The 27781-nt window shown below is 38.9% G+C and overlaps 1 protein-coding gene across 2 annotated transcripts in view; it reads left to right on the top strand.

The window, feature by feature from the left end:
* Positions 1 to 27240, top strand: part of KATNAL2 (katanin p60 subunit A-like 2) — a 27444-nt gene extending 204 nt beyond the window's left edge. The window contains exons 2-16 of one of the 2 annotated variants that reach the window (XM_010081264.1): positions 6519 to 6589; positions 6818 to 6984; positions 8858 to 8897; positions 9318 to 9441; positions 9894 to 9989; positions 10480 to 10578; positions 11350 to 11427; positions 13645 to 13743; positions 14269 to 14332; positions 15213 to 15331; positions 17277 to 17368; positions 19214 to 19324; positions 25601 to 25763; positions 26694 to 26796; positions 27101 to 27240. In XM_010081264.1, the coding sequence (XP_010079566.1) occupies positions 6519 to 6589; positions 6818 to 6984; positions 8858 to 8897; positions 9318 to 9441; positions 9894 to 9989; positions 10480 to 10578; positions 11350 to 11427; positions 13645 to 13743; positions 14269 to 14332; positions 15213 to 15331; positions 17277 to 17368; positions 19214 to 19324; positions 25601 to 25763; positions 26694 to 26796; positions 27101 to 27240 (1566 nt within the window). Of the gene's footprint in view, positions 1 to 6518; positions 6590 to 6817; positions 6985 to 8854; positions 8898 to 9317; positions 9442 to 9893; positions 9990 to 10479; positions 10579 to 11349; positions 11428 to 13644; positions 13744 to 14268; positions 14333 to 15212; positions 15332 to 17276; positions 17369 to 19213; positions 19325 to 25600; positions 25764 to 26693; positions 26797 to 27100 lie in introns of both variants that reach the window. The other variant, XM_010081263.1, reaches the window with a different exon arrangement.
* Positions 27241 to 27781: the final 541 nt, after the last annotated feature.

The raw sequence follows: 27781 nt of genomic DNA, 5'->3' as shown, positions 1-27781 counted from the left end.
ACGGTCCTGGCTCCCCTTAAGAGTGGTGGCTTCCTACGGCCCTTTCTTCTCGTTTACCTTCCTTTCAGAGGAGTGAAGAGCCTCTTGTCCTGTTTGCTCCTCAGTGCAGGGCAGGGCCCCTTGGTCTCAGCCCTTCTCCATTGCATGGTCATGGCAGGAAAGGGGATAAGTCCGTATTCCTTCCTCCCTCAGTTTTCTTTTTCCATAACTCAGGGCTGTACAGTCCCACCGTGCTTCCACCCCACGGGTGGGTCGAGCTGCAGGAAGTCCAGAAGCAGGAGGAGTTTGCTAGATGCCTTAACCTGTTCTTTTGCTTCCATCTGCTGGTCAAATTCAGCTAGAGGAAGAGAGACTAGAGCTGTACTGCAGGACTGCTGAAAACCCCAGAAGGGTGTTAGGTTCTCTGTATGCATACACAAATGTCCAATGCGCGTGAATAAGACACGATTGCTCACGAAAAGGTAGTTTTGGGAGGGGTTCTGAGGCTGAGTTTTAGGTTATGTCAATGTCCTACGTTAGTAGATTATTTACCTAGGAATGGGAGCCTCCAGCACAGTCTTTTTGAGTCCTAAAGTGCATTCAGATCCCATCCACTGAGAATGGTGCCCCAAGGTGTGGTATTGAAATGACGTTCATGTGCAGAAGGAAGATGGGAGAAAGAGGGGTCTAATTTGTAACCTCTCCAATGGGGATTTGGGTGGTCCTGGTCCCAAGGATGGTTTTGACTACTAAATGGAGAAACATTTGTTGTAAAAGGACCTGGAGCTCAAGAACTCTTCCCACTGAGCTGTACCACTGGGTTTGGGTCGGTTTGCTCTGTAAGCTGTCCTCCATAACCTTTTGGCAGGATGGATGTAAAAATCAGATTTTATATTTTGGATACAGAGTAGACGGAGGTGTTCATATTCTGCAGAGAGGAAGAAGTTTGGAGACTACGTTTTTTTAAGCCCGTCAGTGACTAAGGAACAACCTGAAGCTGCCAAAAGACTTTTTTGATTCTTGCTTCTAGGTTCTTGACTTCTGTGGAGGGAGCGCAGATACTTAATTTCTGTTTTCTGAATTCCAGTATTCTAATGCAGTATCTAAGTTAGGCTGCTACATCTGTAATTTGTAGCACTAAATAATTACTGGAATTCCTAGTTCCCCAGTCCTTATCTGTACTGCATTTTCCAATTAATCTGTTCTATAGAATGGAAATTATTGTTTACTAGCAATTTTGGGGAAAAGTGTTTAAAATAAACTCCTTTATAAATATAAATTCCTATGTGTATTACAATTCTATGGCTGTTCACAGCCAGTGTAGTCTTACAATCAAAGAAATGTGTTTTCTGAGGCATTTCACTGGTTTTGATTGTTAAATATTTCCCATGTTTGTGGTATAAATCGCTCTTGCCAAGCAATATTATTGTAAACTGCAGTAGAACTTTGCAAATTCATACAAACAAGTGGAAGAGTTAATGCTTATTAATTAATTTGTAAATTCATCATCCTTAATTTGCATTGTTTAATAATTCACCATATTTTGGTCAATTCCTTTTGATGTATTCATAAAGCATATAACTTCAAATTAGTGAAGTCTTGGCAGTGTAAAACCTTCAGCAATGCTCCTGTTAAAAGAGGGAGATAATAGGGTTGGTGAGTAACTCTTAACATTGGAGCTTGAATTATTGAAAAGACAGCATGTAACTATTGCAATGTGGGAAGAAATCAGAAAGTTTCTGTTTTCAGTGCACCAGACTCAAGTTGTAAAATGTGTTTAGATTTTAAATGTAACATCTTGAGTGCTGCTAGGACAGCCGTAACTTCTGTGGTGAACTTGCTGTATGTCTTTAATTATGAAAGCTATTTGTAATCCTTCTTGAGAAACTTTGCCAACTCTATTGTTTGCATCAGGCTTGTATAATTTGGAAGAGAGAAGAGAGTAAAGAAGCGCCTTTTCTTTGTGCTAGGAAATTCTATTCAATGGCGGCCAAGTTATACATTGTTTAAAACTCACCATTTCCCTTCTCTGCTTGTGTTTGTCCAAAAATTCTGTCAGCAAGCCAAACAATGATTGCACATCAGCGGTCAAAAAAGCCTGGCAAGGCTGCAAGTATAACACACAAAGGGCAAGGGGAGCAGGAAAGCTGTGGGGTTACGGGGTGGTGGAGAGAGAAGGAAAACTGGGTGAATCCATCATGCCTCAGCTACTCTTGCTGTCCTGGCACGTGGTGACGGCTTGATCTTGAGGAACCCCACACTTGGCAGTCGTCCTGGGATCCCAAATGAAAAAGAGGGAAGGGACAATGTGTTTTCCCTATGTGATTACAGAGCTAACCGCTTGCCTGTTGTTTGAATTCCTGATCACAGATCCCCTGAACTCATCTTATTGCCTGCCTCAGTTGAATGTACAAGGACACAACTTTAGTTCTTATTTCCAAGCTTCCCAGACTGTGACTTGGTCTGTAACTTTTTTCTTCACTCTATTGAATATACTCATGAAGAAATACAGTGTCAAATGATAACGAAACATCGTAGGGTTAAATTAATCTTTTAGTAGGTCCATTAATTTGATGGACTTACACAAGAGACTAGATTGATTTATAATTTAAATGCATTTTAGTAAAAGGTATGGAAATGACTACACAAACAATTGCATTTAAAGATGCATGACTCTATTAGAGTTTAATTTTAAATGGCTGCAAAGAAAAGAATACGTACTGCTCTTTTGTTAAGCTAGAGATAAATAAAACACACTATAAGTGCTGGAGTTAATTAGTTAAGTGCTGAACTGTTTAGTTTTTAAAACAAGATCATGCTTAAGTGCCTTAAGCTTTTATTAATTGCATGGACCCCAAAATCCCCTATAGTAATTGAAAATTTAATTACATACTTTTTTTGTTCTTTTAAGAATGGAAGCTTATTAAACTTTAAATGCTTAAACATCTATTGAAATACCAGTGGCTATAAACAACATGCAATTCCAAATACTAATTAAACAGGAAGGCTAAATCACTGTAAAGCTAAACTGAATTTTAAGTAACTTTGCACTCATAAGTGCTCCTATTTTTTTTTTTTTTCATGCTGTGTAAGATTTACCATTTCCTCTCTAAACAGAACAGAAGTCCTGGGCAGTGTCACTATCTGTCTGTACTGTGGCAGGCACGTTGTTTTGTGGACATATTTACAGTGGGGGTCAGTCTCTAGAGAATAAACTGGAGTTCAGGAAAGGAAACCAGTGTGGCAGAGAGCTGTTTGAGTGGACAGCTAAAGCTACTGGTGGTAGCGACACATGCAGAGGTTCATCTCCCTCTTGGAAAGAGTATGTGGTAAAATAAGACTGGTGAAAGGCAGGGAGACGTGGCTTTGGGGAATTGGCCAAGAAAGCAATGATCCATGCACTGCTGACTCACAAGATTTATCATTCGGTAACAGTTACTTCTTGAAAGGTCCTTCATTTTTCTTTCTTTTTAGAGATTTCACAGAACTAGGACCAAATCAGCTGATTAATGACTCCAGATCATTTTCTTTGGACAGATGTCTGGCTTCTCAAATTAACTGTTGCTGTTTGCATTATTAACACAAGACAAACACAGACTGAACCACTCAGTCTAAACTATCTTCTGATTTTAAATGGGGCTCTTTTTTTTAATGTAAAAGTTCACTTCTGCTTCTGCTTGGTCAACACAAGAAGAACATTATTATGTTAAGGCCAGGCTGGATGAGGCTTTGATCCACCTGGGCTAGTGGGAGGTGTCCCTGCCCATGGCAGGGGGGTTCGAACTCGATGATCTTTCAGGTCCTTTCCAACCCAAACCGTTCTGTGATTCTATGAAGGTTGAAGTGGGTTGCTCATATGTAGACACGATGTTATCCTGTACTGCCCAAAGCAAGTCTCTACCTAGAAGAGTATTTGAGATGCTGCCCATCACTCAGTCGCTGTTTATACTAGAATTTAAAATGCCTCTAGGGATAGCAGAAGTACCTGGTGGGATTAACAGCAGCAGAAGACAGACCAAAATACAAATTATTTTCAACGAAGGTTCCAAGCATGGCTTGTAAGCCCTGTCAGTTTATCAGGCAGATAGAATTCCTCTCTCATCAGAGTATTACTGTAAAGATTCAAACATGAAACAATTGATGTGTTTGTCTTCTGTGGCAACCACTGTGTTTTCATACTCTGTTTAAATATTCAGAGTAGCTGTGATCCTGCCTTTCGATATGTAGGCAAACGCAACATTTTTTTTTTTTTTTCTCAGCGTGAAACAGCAGGAGAGGTTGCATTTCAGAGAATGTACAGGTGGGATTTTCAGCAAGTGATGACTCCAGCTTCCTTCATGCACCTCCTACCCTGTTTTGGAAGAGTCAGACCATCCTGGAGAAATAGTAAAAGGTCCACAATTCAAAATCTGAATCTGTTTTCCAAACACCAGCACCTCAAAACATAAAGAAGGAAAAGATCCTTTCATCCCAGGATGACAGTGTTTTGTTTTGTATTTGCTCGTGCCAGTTCTCAGAATTGGTTCATTTCTTGTTGCCTCTCAGGATTCTGTGATTCTGTGAACTGATCTACTTCCTTCAAGAGTTACAGACCTACCAGGCATTTACACAGCACTCTTCCTTCCTAAAATGGTTTAGAAAAATAATCTTTGTACCACCACTATAAAGCAAATGGTCTCAGAAACGGAATGTCTGCGTAACTTTATCAAGAGGGTAGCAAAGGTAGTAAAGGCTAGAAGTGGAGCGTGGGGTCTTCCCTCTTCTACAGCCAGTTTGATTCTTTTCTCTATAAAACCAGAATGAAGATTCTACCAATCTTTTTATTAATATGTGAAGCACAAATGAACTTTCACTCTGCAGGAAATGTCTAACAGCAAACCCCAGCCTTTTCCTAGTTGTGTCACTAGATGGCCCCACGGCTGAAGTAAACATCCCAGAACCCTTCTGTACTGGGAGCCCTTTTGCCTGGTCCACCCGGTACTTTTTACAGGTTGGCAAACACACAGGGAAGTGTTAGTTTTAAAATAGCACAGTGAACTATTGTTTTATCTCAAGTGTGTAAATGAGCAGCAGAATGCTGTATGACACACACACTGCTGTGTACAGAGCAGAGGGAGCAGGTAGGGCTGATCTGATGAACAGCAGGCTGAAGATAAAAGTTGGGTTTGCAGTACCTTACACCACCCAAAAGCACCTTTGCTTGTAGGAGTAAATGACTCTCCAATATCCACGGTTTGCTGTGATGATGCTTCCTTCCAAGAGACCAGAAAGGATAGGATAATCGTCTTTCTGTATGGATATTCCTTCCATATGGTTATTCCTTTTATGCATTTTCTGGGATTTAAAAACATAAGCCTTGGTCAGTTTTAATTCTTTGGCTTGTTTGTGTGCCAAGCATTGGCAGAGAGCAGCAGAAGTCATTGCCACGGCCACTGGGGCTCTGTTTCCAGTATGAAGAGGACAAAGATTTGTGGGTTTGTCTCCTGCAGGTCCCTAACACTTGGGCGAGGTTTTTTCTCAAGGATGGATGCAAGCACTGTTTGATTGGGGTAGAAGGGAGGGAAACTGGGGGTGGAAGTGGGAATTCAAATCCCGATGAGGCCAACCAAAGTTGATAAGCTGATTTCTGGTGCTTTCCTTGTAGCAAATCCTGTTATGACCCTAAAATCTCTGTGTTTCTCTGCAGGCAGTCAGCACATATGACATGTTTCATTGGAGTAAGGCTTTGTTCCAGTATCTTACACGATTTACAGTGCCCCATTTGTTATATTTAACATTGCACTCTATGCTCTCCCAAATGTAGCTTCACTGAATGATGACAAAGATGTTTTACGCTGCCCATTTGGGAATGACTTTGGCATCTCCAGTCTTTGTGGAGAAATCCATGGGACTGACTCCGTATTGAGATTTCTACATGTTGGGACCAGACTTAGGTCACTCCTGTGTTAGAATCAGGCAAGTTTGGTGTTATCCCAAACAAGTAATTCTTCAGGTGCTCTGTGTTTCACTTGTGTTTATCTATCAAGGCCCATAAAATGCGCCAACAGTGTCCAGCTGGTCTTTGTAGTGTAGTTGTGCAGATCTCAGACCTTTTCTCCATCCGCCCTTCTCCAAGCCCTTAGAAAATGGGTTTCTAGTTTCAAGGGAAGGACACGGCCACGCTGAAGCACAACGTTTCCTTGCACAGCCGTTGGAGACATTGTGCATGAGCTCTGCAACAGTCCTACCCTGAAATTCTCAGCAGCCTGAACATGCTGGAGATCCATTGCCGTAGAGAGGGAAGTAAGTTATTTTTTCAACCTCAAAGTGATTTTCTCTTCTCTAGGAAAAGGTTTCTACCCATCCGGTAGCCCTGATAATGTGTAAAAAAAAATTACATTGAAAACCGCTTTTCCTTCTGTTTATTAACAGTGAGTTGTTTTTACAGTTCTTACATGCTGTTGTCTTAATTTGTTTGTTTCCACAGGCTACATTTAGATGCTGTTTACAGCAATAAAGAGAATATTACATTTGATCTAGAGTTCTGTCTTAATTCACAGGATGAGATGCGAACAGAAGCTCGTCGAAAAAATCTCCTCATTCTAATTTTGCATTATTTAATGGAGGAAGGGTATGTTTTTTTAAATAATAGTGCTCTACGTTTGTGGATTTGTGTGTGTCTGACCTCTCATTATGTTCCCTTCTGAGAGTTTATGCTTTTATAACTAATAAAGTTGTGGACAGGCTAAAAATACCATATACTTACTAATGCTATAGTTTGCTTTTTCTCTCAAAAATCAGAATAAGATAATGACTCTCAGTTTTTTGATCTTTGTTTGGTTTACTTTGAAATTACCAGGTATGTCGATGCTGCAAATGCTTTGGAACAAGAGACGAAATTAAGTTTACGTGGCTTTGAAGTTTGTGACAACATTGATCTTGAGACAATTTTGATGGAATATGAAAGCTATTACTTTGTAAAATTTCAGAAGTATCCTAAAATTACCAAGAAGGTCCTGGACACTGGTATGTGGCTGTTTTCTGAAAAGAAAGCTTTTGTTTCTCAAAGCTTAAAATGTTTATTTGATTTATATAGTCGCCATACTTCTCGTGTATGTCAGTGTTTCGTGTTTGAACTCTCTTACAGTTACAGAGCTATAGTTCTAGCACATAGGACATAAGAATTGAGAGATGGGGCTTTGAGCCCTTGTGCTCTTCCTTTTCTCTTTATGTAGAGGAAGAAGAAGGTGATATTTTTCTGTCTTTTAAAAATCTGCTTTGGTGTTGGAAAATAAGAGCCAAGTATTGTGGCACAGATATATTCAATTTCTTCTCATAGGGAGAATAGTAAGTCTCTTCTATTTTGCATTTAATTTTTAAATTAAAATAAACCACTTAAATAAAATATGATATCTTAGCTCATCCAAGATAGTGCTTAAAAGTTTGTCACCGCTTGTCTCATTAACCTTTTATTTTGTATTTTGTATTTTCATGTACTAAAGGTAATGTAAAAATAGTAATAGGTTTGTTTGCTCCAAAGGACTTAAAGTCTTAAATGAAGGATACAGAATAAGGCAAATCAGAATCTGGGCATTCTGTTATGACCCCGAGAGCTGGAATGGTTTTGTACTGGAGCACAAGATGTAACTTACAGAAGCCATAAGAACAATTGTGTAAGAATTGGTTATGAAGAGCTTAGAGGGTACAGAAAACACCAACATCTCTACCTATCAGTCTTCTAAGAAAAATATAATGATCAGAGAAGGGGATAATTGGCCAGGGAACATTTCTGAGCAGTTGTCATTGTTTCATGTGGCTGCCAGCAACTTTGAAATCACAGGTAAATGAAACATTATATAAATAAAACAAAACTACCTTTGTAGGTAGTTTATGCAACCATTATCCACATGAAAGAGTTTTACAACTAGAACCTATTGATTGTTGTTAATACAAAGAGGAGCAGCCTTGCAGGACAAAACCAAAGGGTTTTGTTATGAATCAAGAAGGAAAATGTATTACAAAGCATTTGTCACATCATCCTTAGTCAAACTGAGTGGTAGCCAAGGCTTGATCCATGATCCAACTGAACAATTCCCAAAAAGCCACTCTTTGACACTTAAAAGACACTTCATGCATGGGCTCTGCTGCCTCTAAATACACCATGTTCCCAAGCTTTCAGTGGAACAGCTGTTTGGGAAGGATTATTTTATAGAAGTGTATGAGAATCTGGGTGGAAGAACATCGTACAGAGAACACGGATAGGAGATGTATTTTGGAACAACTAGGTACATGCTAATATGATACAAACCCCTGGCTTTATGAGGTCACAGTGGAGTTTGGCTTTTGTGCAAAAGGCTTTTCTTTGACAGAATTTTTTTCAAACTATATAAATGCAAAAAAACCCCATAGTTTGATAACCACCATTTCAGTGTGACATTTATGCTGTCTTGGTATGTTGAACACGATAAAATTACTATTAAGAAGAGTGAGGCAAATTCTTATTTCCCAATTCAGCAATGAAAAAGGTATTAGCATTAAATAAGCATTCTGTCTGATATATTAAATTAGTTTTTTGTGCTTAATCTAATTTCTGGTATTGTCCATTTCACTGTGAAAATTGTATTGGTTTTAAAATGTAAGCAAAGAAACCAAAGACTGAATGAGCCTAAAATTTAACAAACCTGAAGCCAAACTGCTCTCTCCAGTATCGGTTTGTTTTCAGAACATTTTTGCAAGCTTGCATGGCTTATAATCATGCTGTTCCTGTTTATGGATTGTTATTTCCAAGGTCATTAATACATGCTCAAAAATATTTTTGAAGGGGGGAAAAAAAATACAAGTTGCCCTTTTTTATATCCATAATTATTTTCCATTTTAATATTAATTTTTGCCACAGCAGAAAATAAACAACAGCTGAGAACTGGAGGGAGACCTAGAAGGTAAGAGAAATGTGTGGGGTTTTTTTCTGGGCAGAAAATGTTCCTATAAAACAATATGCAGCATGGTTAAAATAATGTTGTGATACCATAGGAATACTAAAGCCTAGAGTCACGCTGCTGACTGCATGGTGCATTTTTCTGTATCTTTAAATACGGAAATACGGATATAGAGACTTATTTCCCAAATGGAGATGCAGACACTTCACAAAGTTTCTGCAGTATGGATAAAGTAGGGTGGCGTGTTTGAAAGCAGTAAGCATTGAACTTCGCTGTGGTTGAAATTGGTGCCTTAACTTCAGCGGGAGCAAAGTTAGCCCAAAACTGCTTTATTTGAAAACTCTGCCCTTTAATCTTTTGGTATGTTGTAGGAAAAAAAGAAGTTGTGAAAGCCTTTCAAGATATTCTTTTTTATAATCCTAGGGCAGCAAGTTGTTCTCAGAATCTCCCCAGGCTCAAACATCAGACAGTGCAACAACCATTGTCAAAAACTTCTCCTGGGAGTACAGCAGAATTTAACTCATCCACCAAGGAGAGCCCCAAACAGGTTTAAATCTGTTTTATCTTGGCAGCATTATGGTTGAAATTAATATGATTTTATTTTGAGAGGCTATAGGCAGCAAGAGGATGCAGGTTACACAATAATTGTGTAATTTAAAGTTTATAGATGCAAGACTTAAGGAGAATGTGCTTTCTGGCTGTGAGTTGGGGAGCAGGTCACAGGCAAAAATTAGAGGAAAAGGAGTCATATAATCCAACTTATACTGAAAGCAACCAGAGTTTTCCCATTCGTACCATTCAATTCATCCTTTAGTGCCAGAAAGCAAGACAAACAAACCAAGGAGAAAGTCTGGTGTCAGTTTTAAGCATCTTCACAGTGCATAAGGTGGTTGATATCATCTGGGCTTGTAGGAAGAGGTGGGATGATACCTGTAATGGAATATATGCAACTCACCTACTTGGCAACACTTCAGTTTTAAAATTGATTTTTTTCCTTAGAATAACGACAGTGCAGTTGCTCTGGAGCAATCTGACTTTGGTTTAAGCATCTCAGCAATCAACAGAAGTGGAGGAGACAGCACTCACCCGAGAAGGGTTGGTGGAAAACTTCGTATGTGATTCATGATAGAAATGTGTGTGTAGAAAAAAACATGTGGAAATTTTTCACAAATATCAAATGCAAGCTTTTTGTGTCTAAAATATCCCTGTATAATTAGCTGAAGGGTCAATTTTATAATTTGGGCAGGAATTCTTTGTAGAGGAGGCTCTGCTCACATTAAATAGTATTTCAAACATTGTCAAGAAGGAAAAATACTTCTGTTTTTAAAACCCAGTGGTAATAGCTAAAATTGAAGATGAATTTCAAATTCCTGAATGAGATTATAAGAGGCCCTACAGTTAAATTGTTACACAACTGAGGAGGTCTGAGTTCTTTTCCCATTGCTACCACAGATTCTGAGGCCAGTTTTTGTCATATTTAGGACTGTATGTGCAGTAAGGAGACTCCTTGCTCTTATGGGAAGCAAAATTTGTCCCAATGCAGTTTTAACGGTAAAGCCTATCACAACTTTATTTTCTCCTTTAGGGCCAAGTAATTGACTTCCATGGGACAATTCAAGATGCTGTCAAAGTGTCATCAAATGGAATAGCCTTGAACAGCCTTAATTATGATCCAGATCCATCTGTAAGTGTTTCTGTTCATATTTCCATCCAGTGAATATGAATATCAGTTTTACATAACCAGGAACAAAATAAAATACCACAACAATATCATCTTTGTTCCCAAGTGCTAAAAAAGGGCTTAGATTTCTGAGTGGTGTATTTCTGTCTGGAATGGACAGTCATTCTTGATACACGTCTAATTTGTTGAAAGGTGTTTACTCTTTGAACATGAAACTGGGCAACAAATACAAATGATACCTTATGATTCAGAAAAAGAATAAATTGCAGGAACCCAGAGAACTTCTGAGGGTAAAATTCTCATTCCTTTGAATTCAATATGTTACTTAGTGTTGACCTCAGCTGAGACAAGAATAAGAGTCTAGATGGTTGAGAGTTTTCAGTAATCACTCCTTGACACAAGCTTCTCGGGCAGCGCATCCATCTTGATGCCAGTCTGCCTGGCAACTGCTACAATTTCAAAACAGAGAATGTGACAGTGCGGTGACCCACAGTTACATTTTTCATTCCTCTTAATCTATGTAGGGCATGTTTAGGACTACATGGACTATAAGAGAGCTGCTCATTTTAATGTTAATTCAAGATTAGATTCTGTCAGATGAAAAGATGAGTTGCTGCAAATATGCCTTGCTTCAAAATCTTTATTATCATCTATATTTTTACAGCTTTGAAAGTTGATATTATGAGGTATAAGGTTTTTTTGAAACTATTTCGTAGTTCGTCTGTTTAAAAATAATTGAAGTCTTGACAATAATTTATGTTTGTCTTTTTTTAGGAACGATTATTGAAACCCCTTAGTGCTTTTATTGGCATGACTAGTGAGATGAGAGAACTTGCAACAGTTATAAGCAAAGTAAGATCAGATCTCCATTCCAGTTGTATAGAGATCTTGGTTACCTTTGTTTGTTTTTTACTGTCATCGATAGTGCTTATTCTTGCATGTGCGAGCTATTTTTATTACCATGCAACTCCCAGAAAGTAATTTCTTTAGACGTAACAATCTTTCTTTCTGATACACAATGGGAGGAAGTAATTAAGACTGTTCCTTTCTAAGGGGGAGCTTGGAACCTAATCAAGTGGTACCCATGAGACTGTTGAAGCTTTTCCTTTTGTTCATATTGCTGCAGAAAATGTACAATACTTCATTGAAAAGAGAGATTTAAATATATTAGCAAATACCAACGATCATCTACTTGTGATCAAATGGAGGGAAAAACCTTGATTCAAATCCGTGGGTGCAGTTTTCATTCAAGGCACTGTGCTGTATTCCATGTGGATGGTGTGCCAGTATTGCAGCGATATCCCAGCATAGGAGCTGCACAAACAGCATCAATAATACACATCAGATTCTTACAGGATGGGCAGTTCGACACCTGGAGGGAATCCCAACACTGTCAGCACTGTTTCATTTCATTCATGGGTTGAGGTGCAGTCTAGCAAACTGGCTCTGGGCTGCTGGGGATCAGCCTGACTGCAAAATACAGAAATGATTGCATGCATCACCTCCCAAATCCTGCTAGGTGCTTGGCCAAAAGGCTTCATATTATCACGATATTTGATAGGGTTGTGACTCTTTCTGGATATAAGCATCAGAAATCTTATCAACCGTTGCTCTAATTTAAAATCAGCTGGTTTAAAAAGCCTGGAAGACTTTTTTTGACTGATTTTTATAGTTGTATATGATCCAAATTCTCAATATGCAAGTTTTGTGTTTGCAGTTTAGTAGAACTGAAGCCTTAAGAAATTTCCAACCTTAAAGTAAGAAAATTCTCATTCATCCTTGAAAATATTGTTATTCTTGCTGCCTCTATAGCAGAAAGCAAGAGGGTTGCTTTAGCCTTCGTTATGGTATGTTTATTAAATTGTGCTGGTATGTTCCTAGTTGCTATGGTAATCAACACTGTGTAAATCAATAAAAATAAATAGCATGTGGTATCTATTTCACAACACAACCTAATTTAATTTGGAAACAGTTATGGAAGTCTCTACTTAGGATCATAAATCTGATTCATCTTAATTTGCTGTTAATAGAAAGGGAAAGTGTAATTTACTCCATATAAATAATTTTTCTAATTGTATTAAATCAAATTTTCCCCTCGGATATAAGCACATCATTTTTCTTCAGTCTCTGGGGACTGCGTGTTTTTATTGGAGAGGAGAATTTATCTCAAATATTTGTATTGAGGATATGAAATTTTCTGCTGAACAATTAGTCTCTGGAATGCAAAGCCCCAAAATATTACTAAAGTGAATGGAAAGATTTGGAAAGTTTGATGAATTAAATGAAATTAATTTAGTGAGCGCTTCAGGGCATAGACTAATTACCGACTATCTTTTGATAGATGCTTAGGGGGAAACTTTCCTCCTGTTACAGAGCTTCTCACACCTTTTCGTGCAGCATATAAAATCTGGTGTTGTGTGGAGTAAATAGCAATTTTTCACTGTTACTTATAACATGAGTAATAGGTTCAGCCATAAAGTTCCTGAGCATCAAGTGTAAAAAAAATAAAAGTATTTTCACATTGATTAAACTGTGGAACTCATTACTACAGAATAAGCATGTACAGAAAAGAGGTAAGAGAAATTCACTGGAGTGTGAATGTCAAAAGGTGTTTGAACTCAAAGACTAAGATGTAATTTTAATTATCAAAGTCCTTTGGTCACAGATTTTGAGAAGGTCAATGTACATATGAACCAACCGATCACTCCTATTGCTTATACTTACTTTTTTTTTAAACATCCAATACTTGCCAGCATCAGAGACAAAATATTAGGCTTGGTGAGAGCTCTTTGTATGCTAGTTGTTTACTAAAACCAACCAAGAGAAGACAGATTTGAGAAGCAGATCCCCTCAGCATATACATTTGGCAGCACATATGCTCTTAGGGAAGCTAGGGCTGTGTGTGCTTTCCTCTTGTGAGCTGCCTAGTACGTAAAGTTAAATAATACAGTTTGTATCACTTAATGGCACTATTCATTTTTAACTGGGTTGATTTCCTTTGCCCAGAGGTGGTTATCCTAGTTCAGAAGAACTTAAGTTTTGCTAACAGGATGCGATTGTGTGTTGCAGGACATTTATCTCCATAATCCAAACGTGAAGTGGGATGATATTATCGGACTGGATGCAGCTAAAAGGCTAGTCAAGGAAGCAGTTGTTTATCCCATCAGGGTAAGGCACTAAATAGTTTTGAGAAAAGCAGTGTTGGGCTCATTAGCATTTTCCTTGTAATTACAGTGGTGTTTTAGAGTTCTCACTATTTCTGTGCTTTTGTAGCCAGTTCATGTTAGAACTATTATGTTCCTGTTTCATCGGACAACGGCATGCACATTCTCCTATAGGAAAATGGCCTTTTGGTATTAAAACTATAAGCTTTGGGTCTATTCTTTGGCACTTTTGGCAATGTAGGATGTGCTGGATTTGGCCTATGTTAATTCAATGGAAAATGCTTTATGGAAAAGGATATCAAGCCGGTTGTATTTGAAAAATTCTCTTAATTTAAAATAGTAAATAAAGTATTCCTCTCAGTACTCAGAACATACATATTTTATTGTTTTGGAGGAGTTTGCCCCCTCTCTTCAAATTTCTTAGGTTTCCTGGATGCATTGGGAGCACAGTGGCTATGGGTTAGAATCCCTTGTGTTTTGTTATAGATGACACATTTTTAATCCCTGAATTGCTTTCCGGTTTCCACAGTACCCCCAGCTGTTTACAGGCATTCTGTCTCCTTGGAAAGGATTATTGCTGTATGGACCACCAGGTATGAAGAGCTTTCTACCATATCTGTTTGTTTATCATTAGTTATGGTTTTGTCCCACAGATAAATCATTGATGCTAATTGGATTAATTAATAAAGAGCATATTCTGTAATGTAAAATAAAAGGAGACAATGCTGCATGATTACATCTGTCTCTCACACTCAAACCTGTCCATTTGTCTTTCTCACAACCCTGGACTATTTCTACATCTGAATCTTCCAAATACCAGTACTTATACTAACCATTCAGAAGAGAACTCATGTTATATCACTGGTTTTACTCAGCTTGGGCCATATAAATCAAGTTTGGTTTGACGTGGTCTTACAAAATGTGAATAAATCTGGCATGGACTCACCTTCTTAAGAAAAATGTTCATTCTTTGTTCTGCATTTAGGGGTTGTTTTGGAAATGGGGTGGAAGCTTTGCCTTCTGCTGTGGTAGCTGGGTGTTTTCCCAGGGGCTTAGAAGAAAAATGGGGACAGACTTGTTAGTAGCCTGTAGCGACAGGACAAGGGATAATGTTTTTAAACTAAAAGAGGGGAGATTCAGACTAGATAGAAGGAAGAAATTTTTTACAATGAGGGTGGTGAAACACTGGCACAGGTTACCCAGAGAGGTGGTAGATGCTCCATCCCTGGAAACATTCAAGGTCAGGTTGAGCAGGGCTCTGGGCAACCTGATCTAGGTGAAGATGTCCCTCATGGCAGGGGGGTTGGACTAGATGATCTTTAAAGGTCCCTTCCCACCCAAACCATTCTGTGATTCTGTGACTTCTTCTATTTTACTGTTTTTATCTGACTGGTAGTGGGATGAAGGGAATTATTCAAACATTTGCATTGTATTTCTTTAGACAGTGAATTTCTTCAATTCTGTTGTTCGTAGGTACTGGAAAAACTTTGCTTGCTAAGGCTGTTGCCACAGAATGCAATACAACCTTTTTTAACATATCAGCATCCACCATTGTCAGCAAATGGAGGGGTGATTCAGAAAAACTCGTCCGGGTAAGGATTATTTTCTCATTCATTATACTTTAGCAGACATCAGGTTCCCACTTAAAGAACTGGAGTTTAACACAGAACTGGAAAGTGAGTATTCCTCTGATACTCACAATCTTTCCTGTCTTGGACAAAACGTATGACTCTTTTCATATCTAGTTCTTAAAATGGAAATAATATCACTTCTGCAGAAGTCTCACAATAGATTCTTGCTGTGGAATTTTAGTTCTGTAATGTAAGATGAAGCAGATGTCCTGAAGGCAGCAAAGCTTTTTGACTCACTGAATAAGAGACAGGCAAACAGAGTTCCTAACTAAAGTAGTGTTTGTTTAGTTACCCCTTCAAAGTGCTTCACATCCTCTCTGCAAGGATTGACTTCAGATAGATACAGAGCTCTTGAAAGTGAATAATCATAACAGATTGCACTCAGCAAATGGCATTACAAGCATTGTTAATCTCCCTTGAGATTTAGGCAGTGTCTGAAACATAATTATTCTTCAAGTGTCCTTTGTCCTTTAAAATGGCACATTTTTCTTCTAACATTCACCCCCAATGTTATTGATTGCCTTGACATCTGTCTCAGGAGCTTCCTAGAAGTTTCCCTCCTGGCAGGAGTAGGGATGGAACAGTAGGTTTTTGACACCGTCAGACAAAAGGTTTCTGTGAATATGCTGCAGTATTTGCAACGATACTGAATTGTGGCATTTTATCCTTAGTTGAGTTTTTGGCAGAATCCAAAAATCAAAGAAGATTGTGGATCAGGACAGCTCTAAGAAAAGTATCGTGTGAATTTACATCCTAAAATCACATGAGGCTGCTGCAAGAGTTTTCTGAAGTTACGGGGAGTACATGTGGGTTTTTTGCTTACTTGGAGGAATGTCTGCTCCTCCAGTTCTCAGCTGTGTTGGTGTGATTTTATATTTTCGACTTGTAGTAAAATTGTAGACTGAAAACTGCCAGCATCCTTTGCATGAGAGCAGTGATAGCAGATGCATAAACACAACTGATATTATAGCATACAGGTTTTGTTTCAACTATCTTGGAATAGCCACTTACATGGCAAGAGTATTATATAATCCATTATCCTGCTTAATTTCAAACTTTTGCTTCCTTTAACAGTACTAATTACAGTGTTGGTCATGGACTACTTATGACTGTGGGCAAGTAATTTAAACTCTGTGCTTCATATCCAAAGAAAATAATATATAAATTTTTAAATTTGTTTTTTTAAGCGTTCAGATTACAAAGTGCTGGATTAATATATATTATTGGTGATATTTATTTAAAGAACATTTCACTGCAGAAAAACTGACAATATGTTCTTTCTGCCTCTCCATGTTTACAGAAAAATAGATGAAACTTCTTTCTCAGAAAGGCAGACCTGGATTTTGTGTGTCAGCTTAATACTCCATTTTTTAAAATCTTGATTGTTCAAGCAGTTTATATTTGTTTTCACCAGGAAAAACAAAAGAACTGCTTGATTCTTATTAAAAGAATCAGTCCATTTTCTTTCATTATGGTTCAGCTGATTTTGCATTTTTTTTTCTCAAATCCTTATTTAAACAACTACAAATGGAGCAACAACAAAGGACAAATATTTAATCTCTGATAACAATTCAGGAGTTCCCAGAATCCTCTGATGGATAATTTTCTTCTATCCCATTATTCGCAGGGTACTCTGATAGGATTTAGCCAGAAAGACTGACATATAAAGACAGGATTACAAGCCTGCGTTCTTTATATCTCCTTTACAAACCTCTCAGAATTTCAGAGGATTCAGGAACCCTCAGCCTACCCAGAGCTTTTTTCCCAGCAGATACCCCCTTTTTATCCTGAAAATTTGGAATGTGACTACTGTTATTTATCTTCTATACCAGTGGCCCTTCATGCCTTTTTGTGTTAGTTTTCTTGTTAGTTTTTTTCTGTTGCATTTACTCTTCTCTCTAAACAGGTGTTATTTGAGCTTGCCCGGTACCATGCTCCTTCCACAATTTTCTTGGATGAGCTGGAATCAGTTATGAGTCAAAGAGGCACTGCTTCTGGGTAACTGCTGAGACTGCTTCCTATGGCTTTAGGAAAATATTTATCCCTCTTTTTACTGCGTATTTTCAATAGCGTGCATGTTCAGGCGCTGACTGATGTTTAATCCTACAGTGTACCTGTCAGAAACTAATCTTAGCTAAACTAAAGCCTGAGGCTACTCTATAAACTTCAACAGGAGCATGATTTGGCCCCTGAAAGACTTGTCTTATAGATTTTATTGACAGTATCACTATTTTGAGCAATAATGGTAATTTTCATGACTTTTTATTGAGTGGTTTTTTTTATTCTATTGTCAACTTTAGAAGCCTCACAGTGTGTTATTGTCAGAATGCCTATCAGCTCCAAAAGTGTCACTTCATGGAAGTGTTGTGTACGCTGTAAGGATTTAAAGAGCGAGATGTAGTGGTTGTTTCACTCGCAATAGATGAGATCAGTAGAGAACAAGCCTGAAAGCCAGGTTGTGTGAAGATGAGCCTGGGACTATGGGTCCAGTAAGACTCTGAGAAGGAGGGAGATGCAAGAGCGTACAGCCAGTGGTGCTGTATTTTAAAATAAGGGGTGTGAAAAGAAAATAAAAACAACAGATGGCTTGTTAGAGGCGAAGAAGAAGCAGCTGATTTTGTGACACTTTGGGCAGGCTTAGGCATAGCACGATGGAATGGCATTCTCATTAATGGGACAAATTTTGGTGGCATTGTCAGGACTTCCCGATGTAGGATTGGGAGGATGTTGTTATTGTCATCTGTGGTGTAGATAGTTTATAGTTAAAAGCAGATTGAAAAGGTTAGGGAGGAGGAAGAAGCAGGAGAAATATAAAAATATTATTATAACCGTTAGGAGCCCATTACAGTGGATTTTATGTACTGTAAATTATATGCCCACAACGGTGTATAGGTGGAATATGCTATATCATAAAGATAAAACCTGCGATAATTGTCAGTTAATAGCTATAAATTATGGGCCAAATTTTGCCTTCATATATATTTTTAAAAGCTCTCATTAACATCCTGGATTATATATTTTAATAAGGATTTTAATCTAAGATTAAGTGGTTCTCTTTACGTATTCTTATTAAATATTGACATAGCACCCATGTGTGGATGCCTTTGCAGAAACAAGCCATTAAACCCGAATTGTAGCTCTTAACCATCTAAGGCCGTGATGTTTTCTCTGGGTTTGATCCAGGAGTTTCCAGGAATTCCACATCTGGGACCAAGAGTTCAAACTGTAAAATTGGTTACCTGGATCAGGGCCAGAATTCTTAGCACTTTGCTTAAGTTCTCCTTCTCTTTTTTGAGGAAGGATCCTTTCTGTGTGGTCTCTGCCCCATTTTTAAATTCATTTCAATACGGCGTATTTTTTCTGTTTGCTTTTGAAATAACATTTTGCAAAATATTGAATTCAGTGATAGGTGTATCTTCTTGTAGCCACTTAAGATGCACCCACAGAAAAATACCAGTAGTTGCCCTAAATATTTAGGTGTCTTAGTTATTTAATGGTAGCTATCACATTATAAAAATTCTCTTATGTGGATCAATCAATCAAAGCCTTTGCTATTTGCCAGTAAACATCAATGTTCCATGCAGATTATTATGAAGAAAAAAATAATTTCTTTGGATTCAGTAATAGTGAATTCTCCTCACTTTAATGCACTGGAAAGAGTCCATTTAAGTAATCATTAGAAAGCTTGATTTTAATGCTTAGATGTTAGCTAATGGAGCTTAATCATGCTTTGAACTGGGACAAAAACTGTGACAAGGGCTCAGTTGCTGTGAATGACACTGTATAAATAAAGATGATTACTTTAATGCACTGAGCAAATACTATTTCTCTGAATCTTGGTAGTGGTGAACATGAAGGAAGTCGGCGGATGAAAACAGAATTACTGGTGCAGATGGATGGCTTGGCCCGATCTGATGATCTTGTATTTGTTTTAGCAGCTTCCAATCTGCCATGGTAAGAGATCCAGAGAGTACATTTTTGAATACATTTGCATGAGCTTCTAAGCACAGATAAAGATTTTATTTAGAATTTTGCAGAAAAAGCCTTGATATTTGGTTAAAGCATTTAAAGATTAATTTGGAGCTTTTACTTTTAAACTCTACAATTCTTGCTATTTGTGCCACATGAGAATAATCCATCATAAAGTCGACATATGCTGGTGCTACCAGCTGCTAGTATTTAAAAAGGAGTATTTGACCTTGTAGGCAAGTTATTTACTATGTTTTAAGTTAAGAAGGGTTTCAGCTTGGAACTGTAAGGTGCTTAAAAAATCTAGTGCTTAGAAGGATACTCCATAAATAGGAATGTTGGATTTTATTGGTATCAGCTGTGACTTTTAAAAGTTGAGGGATAAAATTTTTCAGTTTCTTTAACATAATTTCGAATAGAAGAATAAACGGTTCAAGATTGGAACTAGGGCACTTCATCATGTTGGTTCTCAAAATGGGCAGGATGTGTATTGAGAACAAGATGGACAGGAGGGGATGAGGTAAAGAGGTAACATTTGTAGTGTAAAAACTGTGGAAGCTGGGGATAGTCCACCAGACAGCAGAAAACAGCCAGCTCATGTGCTCTCCTTGAAGAGTGTCCCCCAGATATAATACTACATCTTTTTCTTTCATAACACACCATTATCAAACGGTTGCAAGTAGTACATGGGGAAAACAACGGCCGTTCGTTAAGTGCAGCTATTTTTAATAGTCTGATTTATAACTCACTAATCATTTTCCAGAGTAGAAGCCAACACCTGTACAGGGAATTGCAGCACATTGATGATGGGCTTGTTTTTGAAATTAGTTTTTATATGTCTGGAACTAGTCTGTGGATTTCTGCCTGCCCCGAGATTCCCTTTTCCAGAGTAGAAGCCAACACCTGTACAGGGAATTGCAGCACATTGATGATGGGCTTGTTTTTGAAGTTAGTTTTTATATGTCTGGAACTAGTTGTGGATTTCTGCCTGCCCGGAGATTCCCCCTGTCCCTGGGCTACTGATCCATGACATCTTCAGTAGAACATCTTTTCCTTTTCTTCCCAAAACTGGGAGAAGCAGTTGATAGACCAGGGGGTTGTGCTGCCATTCAGAGGGACCTCGACAGGCTGAAGGAATGAGCCCACAGGAATCCCATGAAAGTTCAAAGATCAAACATTCTCCCAGGTTGCTCAGGGAGGTTGTGGAGTCTCCATCCCTGGAGATGTTCAGAACCTGCCTGGATGTGGCCCTGAGCAACTTGCTCTGGCTGACCCTGATTTGAGCAGAGCGTTGGATTATATGATCTCCGAGAGATGCTGTCCAACCTCAGCCATTCCGTGATGCTGTAAATCAAAGCAGGGGCCTAATCTAGGCGCTGTGAGAGTAATTCAAAGGATTTCTTTCTTCTGAATGTGAGAAAGACAAAGGGGAGTGGTCTCAGAAATTAGGCGTAGAGGCATAGTTACTGCATAAAAACATAAAAATGAGATAAAATAAATACCTAAGAAGTCACTTGAGAGTTACACAGCCCTTCTCTGATGTAAATGCTGGAGTTTTTGTCCATCATGGGAAGAGATCCAGTCCACTTCCTCTACAAGCCTATCTTTCCCTCTACATTTTCTTTCCTAATGCAAGATCTTGTGTTTCCCATGCAGTCAAGGAAGGATGCTTCTAAAAGCCACCAGGTAGAAATTCAAGTGCCACACAGGCAACAAATTCAGAGAATTTCATCTGCCTCTCTCTATGGCCTGTCCAGGGCTTTCAGGCTCTTTAACTAGAAGAATAGCTGTGTGGGCACCTAAAATTTATGTAGAAATTAGATGTACAAGTTAGGCTGGTTCCTGCCCTGGCCCAGCAGTGTGAGTACAAAGCCATCGCTGGCTTTTAGAGCTGTAATAATGGAGTTTGTGTGTTGGTTTGGGGGATTTATGCCTTGGACAAACTCATGAATTTAAATCAGTAGAAAATCCACCCTATTTTGAGTTACCGTATCTACATGAAAGGAATGGAACAGAATTTGATTTAATTATGTTCTAGTTGTGTAAGAAAATGATGAAAAATAAGTAGCTACTGTGTGTGTGAACAGTTAGGTTTGAAAGATAATTAATACATTAATAATCCATTTGTCTCTTTATGGTTCACTAGTAATACAGTATAAATGTTTACATTATTGTAGCATCGTTATCCTTTTAGAAAGAGGAACTCTGAGCAGTGCATTGCACCTTTCTGCGGTCTTTTAAATTCTCCTGTGAGCAGCTAAGCTTCACATGTAATGCTGCAGCATGGCAGTATTAAAAAGGATCAGATGTCTTTAGAGGATCCATGTTTTTCTACTCTTGCATATGGGTTTGAAAGGATAAATTGGGTATTTGAAACCCACCGAGGAAGAGTTCAGAGGTAGCAACAGGTCTGAAGGTCACTGTGTGGCTGATGCTGGATGGAAGGATCTTGGAGATGTGTTAATGTGAGCACGAGGCTGACCTCTCTCTGCGTGCTTCTGCAGAAAGAGATTCCTGCATGTGTCTTGTTAACATGTTTGCCTGGTGCAGCTGAAACTCTTTCTGGAAAGTCATGCAGAAATTACAGAATACAGTTTTGAATGTTTTACACATTTGATTTTTGGATTATTTTGCAATCCTGAAGTGCTAATGTCTGCAAAACTGCTTCTTTGAAACATCAGAAATGACACAGGTTTTTTTTTAAGGTAGATCCAAAATGACAAGGTTTCTATTTTGGGGCAACTGATCCTGCAGAAAGCTGGCAATCTGTGTTGGTACAAGGGTGGCAGTGGAGAGGTTGTGAGAAGCCAGCTCCCACTTTCAAAAATTTATACCTGAGAGCTTCGAATTTCGTTTTGGACTTTCTCAACATTGCTCATGGGCAGGCTGGACTTTGTCCTGTCTTACACAAACCCAACCTATGAGTGTAATGACGAGGTTGTCTGCCAGAAATGTGCCTACTACAGAGAAAGTTTCAAAATACAGTACTACAGTCGGAGGTTGTGGCTTCACAGCACAGCCCTGTGTTCTCGCAAACATTTGGTATTAAGCTGGATTTCAAGAGATTTGTTTAACTTGGATCTTTATTGATCATGAAAAAAAAAATTAGTATCAAGCTGCTTTTAGATGAATGAAAAGAAGCTCTTTACGCTGTCCTAAGCTGCACTGCAGCTATTGATCTTCCTCTTCAGCCAGCGCATGTTGCCCAAGCTTCACCAAGGCACTTTCTATTGACAAATTACTTGTTGAAATGATTTGACATAATTAAATAAAATAAAGGCCTCATTAGTGAAGAAAGCAAGTGATCCGTAACCACGTAGTGAATGTTTCCTAATGTATTAGTTCATTTAATTTGACTTCCATTGCAGTGCTGCTTTCTTCTCCCTCCCTACCCTTGGGATGGGTGAATCACAGAATCATTTAGGTTGGAAAACACCCTTTAAGATCATCGAGTCCAACCATTAACCCAACACTACCAAGTCCATCACTAAGGCATGTCCCTAAGCACCACATCTACATGTCTTTTAAATACCCTCAGGGATGGTGACTCCACCACTTCCCTGAGCAGCCTGTTCCAGTGCTTGACAACCCTTTTGGTGAAGAATTTTCTCCTAATACCCAATCTAAACCTCCCCCCAGTGCAACTTGAGGCCATTTCCTCCTGTCCTATCTCTTGTTACTGGGAAGAGGAGACCTCTGGAGTTGTTGAGGTCTCTTAATTTCTGCCTAAAATGCATTTGTTACCCTTCTGCCTTCTGGAAATGAAAACAGATGTTTGTCTTGTTTATCTTCATGAAATTTGGGAGTGATAACATGGCATGATGCATTGTGATGTCAACCTGGGGGAGCTCCAAAAAGTCACCTGTTTTTATAGGTCCTGTCCAGCTTTGTGTATCTTTTCATGAGTGTTTTGTACTACTTTTATCGGTTATTATTTCAGAGAATATTTTCGTTGGCTCAGTGCTTATTATTCTATTCTGCTGAATGTTAATTAACCTTGCATTTGATCACTTAACCAAACAATTCAGCAAACAACCTAAACAAGATAACAAAAATATTATGTTTTGTTTTCCTCTTTAGCCAACAAGCAGGGTCACCATAACCTTTCTGGATAAATAGAGCAACTTCTTTGTGTCAGGGGACTTATTTACAGAGGAACTCATGAAACTGTGATATTGGGGAACACTCTGTAAGTGCTCTGAAGCAGGAGTGACAGAAAACATCATCCTTTAGAGGATTTGTAGGGTATTTGCAGAGACTCTGGCTTTGATTGTCCTTTGCCTTCAAGGGCAGTTGGGAATATCTGCATGGGCACCTCGAAAACCCTGAGAACTTTTACTCTGTTTATGTGGAGGATGGTAATATGGGTAAATAACACCCAAGGGGTTGGTCAGCCAGAGAATTATTCTTTTCAGCCAAACAAAACAATTTTGAGGAGAAGTTGAGCTGAAAAATACATTTGGAAGGAGAGTGGGGACTAAAACGGTTCATTCTGGGTGGGACCCTCTACGAGAGGCGTTGCACCAATGTGTAGGACAGCCTAAAAAAAATGACTAATAATATCAATATACCAACAAGCCATTGATTAGCAAACTCTGGTATTTACTTCTGACGCCTCGATTAGAAGTACCGGGATGGATCTGGGCGAATTCCTCTTGTCCTCTGAGTTCCTATTGATCGGGTTTTGTAATCTTCCCTTTCATTGCCCTTGGCTCAGCACACGTGGAACCAGCTCTCCCAAACTAAAATCTGCACCTGTATGAAGATTTGGGAGCCCATTTTTGGTGTCCTTTATCATGTGTTATCCCAGTAGAAAACATTTATTATTAAAAAATAGGGACAAGTCACCAACGGTGTTGGAAATAAGCCCTATTGGTGTGCTACAGATCTGTCTTGAGCTGGCTTTGAGCTGCCTGTAAATTAGAAGAGGAGTTTCATACAAGAAGCGTTGCTTGAATGTTGACTTTGCTGGCTGGATTTAACCCAGAAATCAGGAAAGGTAGAAACAAGTTTATTTAAGTGTATCTCTGCTCGGCCAACAAGGGTGGAACACCATGCTTAGAGCTCCTGGTTTTTTTCTCTGCACAAGACACATTGAAGTGAGTTTCCCCTTGATGAGAGTTTCTCTGCAGGTACGAGGAGTGAATTGTATTTTAAACTGAAATAACAAGTCTGTGACGGAATGGGGCCAGTAGAGAAAGATTGGTACGGAGCTTGGAAGGATAATAGCTCACAGCAGCTCCTGGAAGGCGCTGGAAACTTATAAATGAGTAAATATTTTGTAGCAGCTATTTCTTCTTGAAAATTGTATGGTTGTTTTGGGTACTTGTAGACTGTTCACATTACACAAGTGACAAGGGATGGAGTAGGAATTTGTGGTCAGTTGTTTGGTTCTGTTACCATTAGATGCAAACAACTAACTGAAAAGCACTTGGGGAAAAAAAATAGATTAAAATGAATTGTTTGGGTGCATGTCAGAGAAGAGCTGGTGTGCTGGGCATACCGGGACTCCTGACTCTTCACTGACAAGAGGGACTATTTCTAGATGGTGATGAAATGCATTGAGAAAGGAACAGAAAAAAACCATTAATTTCTCTTTCAGATTTCCTTTGTGCACCACAAGCAAGTGAAAATAAAGAGTAGTCCCAATATTCTGTATTTTTTATCTTTTTTCCTGTTTTTCCTTTTCTTTTAGGCAAAATAGTTTTATCAGTGCTGATGTCAACAGGTTTTTAGCTCATTGACCCGTTTATCCAGCCTGTCCTTCCCATGATCCTTTTCATAAAGATATTTTCCTTTGTGGCAGTTTTATTTATAGTTAGTGTTGCAGGAGCAGTCTCAGATCACCGTCTTGTTCTGCCATAAATCTGATCCTCGCATTCAAGACCTTCAGTCTGTATTTTATACCTACAAAGATTCCCTTACAAAGCAGCAATTAATTAGTCCTGACAGTAGCCCAGACAGACAGTTTGGTTATTGGAAAGGTTATTAGTGATGAGACATGCTGCAGATGAGTCCCAGAAAATAACTAAAATTTCTGATTGTTATACTGTTAAGCCTCATTGTCACAACTCAGCGTATTGCTATTGTGCTGAACAGGAATACACTGGATAATAAATTTTTTTATTTTTTCAAAAATAGGTTGAGACAGTTACAGGTGAGGCTGAAAACTGTCAGTCCCTGCAGTGAGGAGCTTGCTGTCAAAGCCATGTCTCCACAACGAGACATGCTGAGATGATTCCTCTCCTCCTTTGCTTGCAGGGAGTTAGATTCTGCCATGCTGCGGCGGTTGGAGAAGAGGATTTTGGTTGATCTTCCAAGTAAAGAAGCACGGCAGGTGATGATCCAGCACTGGCTGCCCCCTCGGAGCAACAGCAGAGGAGTGGAGCTGAGAACAGATCTGGACTATGGCTTGTTGGGACAGGTGAGACACCAGGGACAACGCCCACTCGGTTTTTGAGGTCTTTCTGGGTGGGAACCATAAGAAAAAGTGACTTAGATCACCCACAGAAGTGGGATTATGTCATGGCAGAAGAATTTTGAAGCAGAGAGTTGGGACTGCACCTCCGTACACAACAATCGTGACACACAGAGCTGGGGGAAGCAGCTTAGCTCAGTTTGAGGCTCCAGCCGAAGGGAGAGCAGCGAGACACAGGGCTGAGGATTCCACTGGCCATGGAAATCACACAGCTCTGCTTGCAAAACGGTGTGCTCTGACCCTCTCTGTTGAGCCAACTTTTCAACCTTAAATACAGGGAGACTTCCCGCAACAGTATATTTTATCATTCTTCTCACCAAGCTGGGAGCACTTCCAATGCATCAGGGTAATGAACAGTTAATTGCGTAGGGAAGGTTTGTCACAGCTCCACTGCTGCAGGAGAAAAGAGCATTTAGACAGTGAAAAGATTCATGAGATACACGGGCTTTCTTCGTTTAGCCCTTTATCACATCCTAAATTTTAAAAAAATATCTTGCAGCTTACCCACTTGGCCCTTTTTACATCTGTTCACAGTCAGTACTGCTCAGTTTTTGTTTCACAAATGTGAATAAGGAAATTTAGTTATTTTATGAACAGGGAAGCTGAGAACGGACACAGAAAGATGAGTTTCATTTGACCTACTCAAAATTGCCCTTTGGAAAGAAAATGCACAGTATTTTCCTTGCTCCTACAAGGTATTGTGGGCATTCAAAACAAGAATAATGTTGAGGGGAGGGTACACATAAAAATACATGTGTGTATATATATTTCAGACAAGAATAGACTTTACGAATATTTTTTATAACTATATATGTCTGTAAACGCCATTCCTGTCCGATCTATAAGCTGTAATGCATCATTCTGATCCCATCAAAGGCAACAGAAGGATACTCCGGCTCAGACATAAAGCTCGTGTGCAAGGAAGCAGCGATGAGACCAGTGAGGAAGATTTTTGATGCTCTTGAAAATCATCAGCCAGGTACCACAGGAAAGAATTCGATCAGGGAAACACTGCTCTGCTGCTGTGACTCTAGAAATTATAATGTTAACCCCAGCAGGTGGAGCTCTGTTATCTGCTTAGACAAGTTCTAAATTTTGTTTCTAAAGCATCTATCTAAGCTAATGTTTCTGAAAATTAGGCTTTTTTTTTAAAGCTGTCAGTATCTGTGCTCTGTGCACAAATACATGTTTTTCTTTATCTTGTATATTAAGTGTTGCATTAGGCAGGGACATAAAATGTCTTTTGGTAAAAAACAGTATTTAATCAATTCTCTTCTCTTTAGGTAACAGTAACTTACCCGTGATCCGATTAGACATGATCACAACAGAAGATTTCCTGGATGTGATTGCCCACTCCAAGCCATCAGCAAAAAATCTACGCCAGAAGTACGCAGCTTGGCAGGAAGAATTTGAGTCAGTTTGAAAAGAAAAACCCCAAAAGACTGAAAACTTCCAAGACTTTTACTATCCAAAATGGCATCACCTTGCCTCCAAAGGATTGAATGGTGATGAGGAAGGAAAGTGTTGGGAGGAACTCTTCACTTTCAAAATTTAAGGGGGAAATTGTTTATTAGCCATTTTCAGTGACCATTAAAAAACATTCTGCATGGAGTTAATGTAGTGGCAGCATGGCAGTTGCTATGTAATGAAGACTCCAGCCTTAATTTTATTTATAAAGACCTAAAAGATTACTTGCTTCTCAGTTTTTTTTATTCATGACAGTTGTTTACAGATTTGGAGTAGAACAGAACAGAAAGCTCGTTAAGACCAGTTAATGGTTAGTGTAATTCTCCCTTTCTGAGACTCGCTAGAGCATCACCATCAGTGTAGCTTTAGCAGCACAGACCTGCAAAATTTTTTTAATTAAAATTTTTTTTAATGAAACTGTAAGTCACTGCTTGCAGTGAAATTCAGGACCTTAGCAGTAAATTTGCTTAATTTGTCGTCATCTTCAGCTGAGATCA

This window comes from Pterocles gutturalis, unplaced genomic scaffold, assembly GCF_000699245.1.
Source record: "Pterocles gutturalis isolate BGI_N339 unplaced genomic scaffold, ASM69924v1 scaffold15584, whole genome shotgun sequence".
Lineage (NCBI taxonomy): Eukaryota > Metazoa > Chordata > Aves > Pterocliformes > Pteroclidae > Pterocles > Pterocles gutturalis.
Note: the sequence above shows the minus strand (reverse complement) of the source record. Positions and strands in the feature narration are given on the sequence as shown.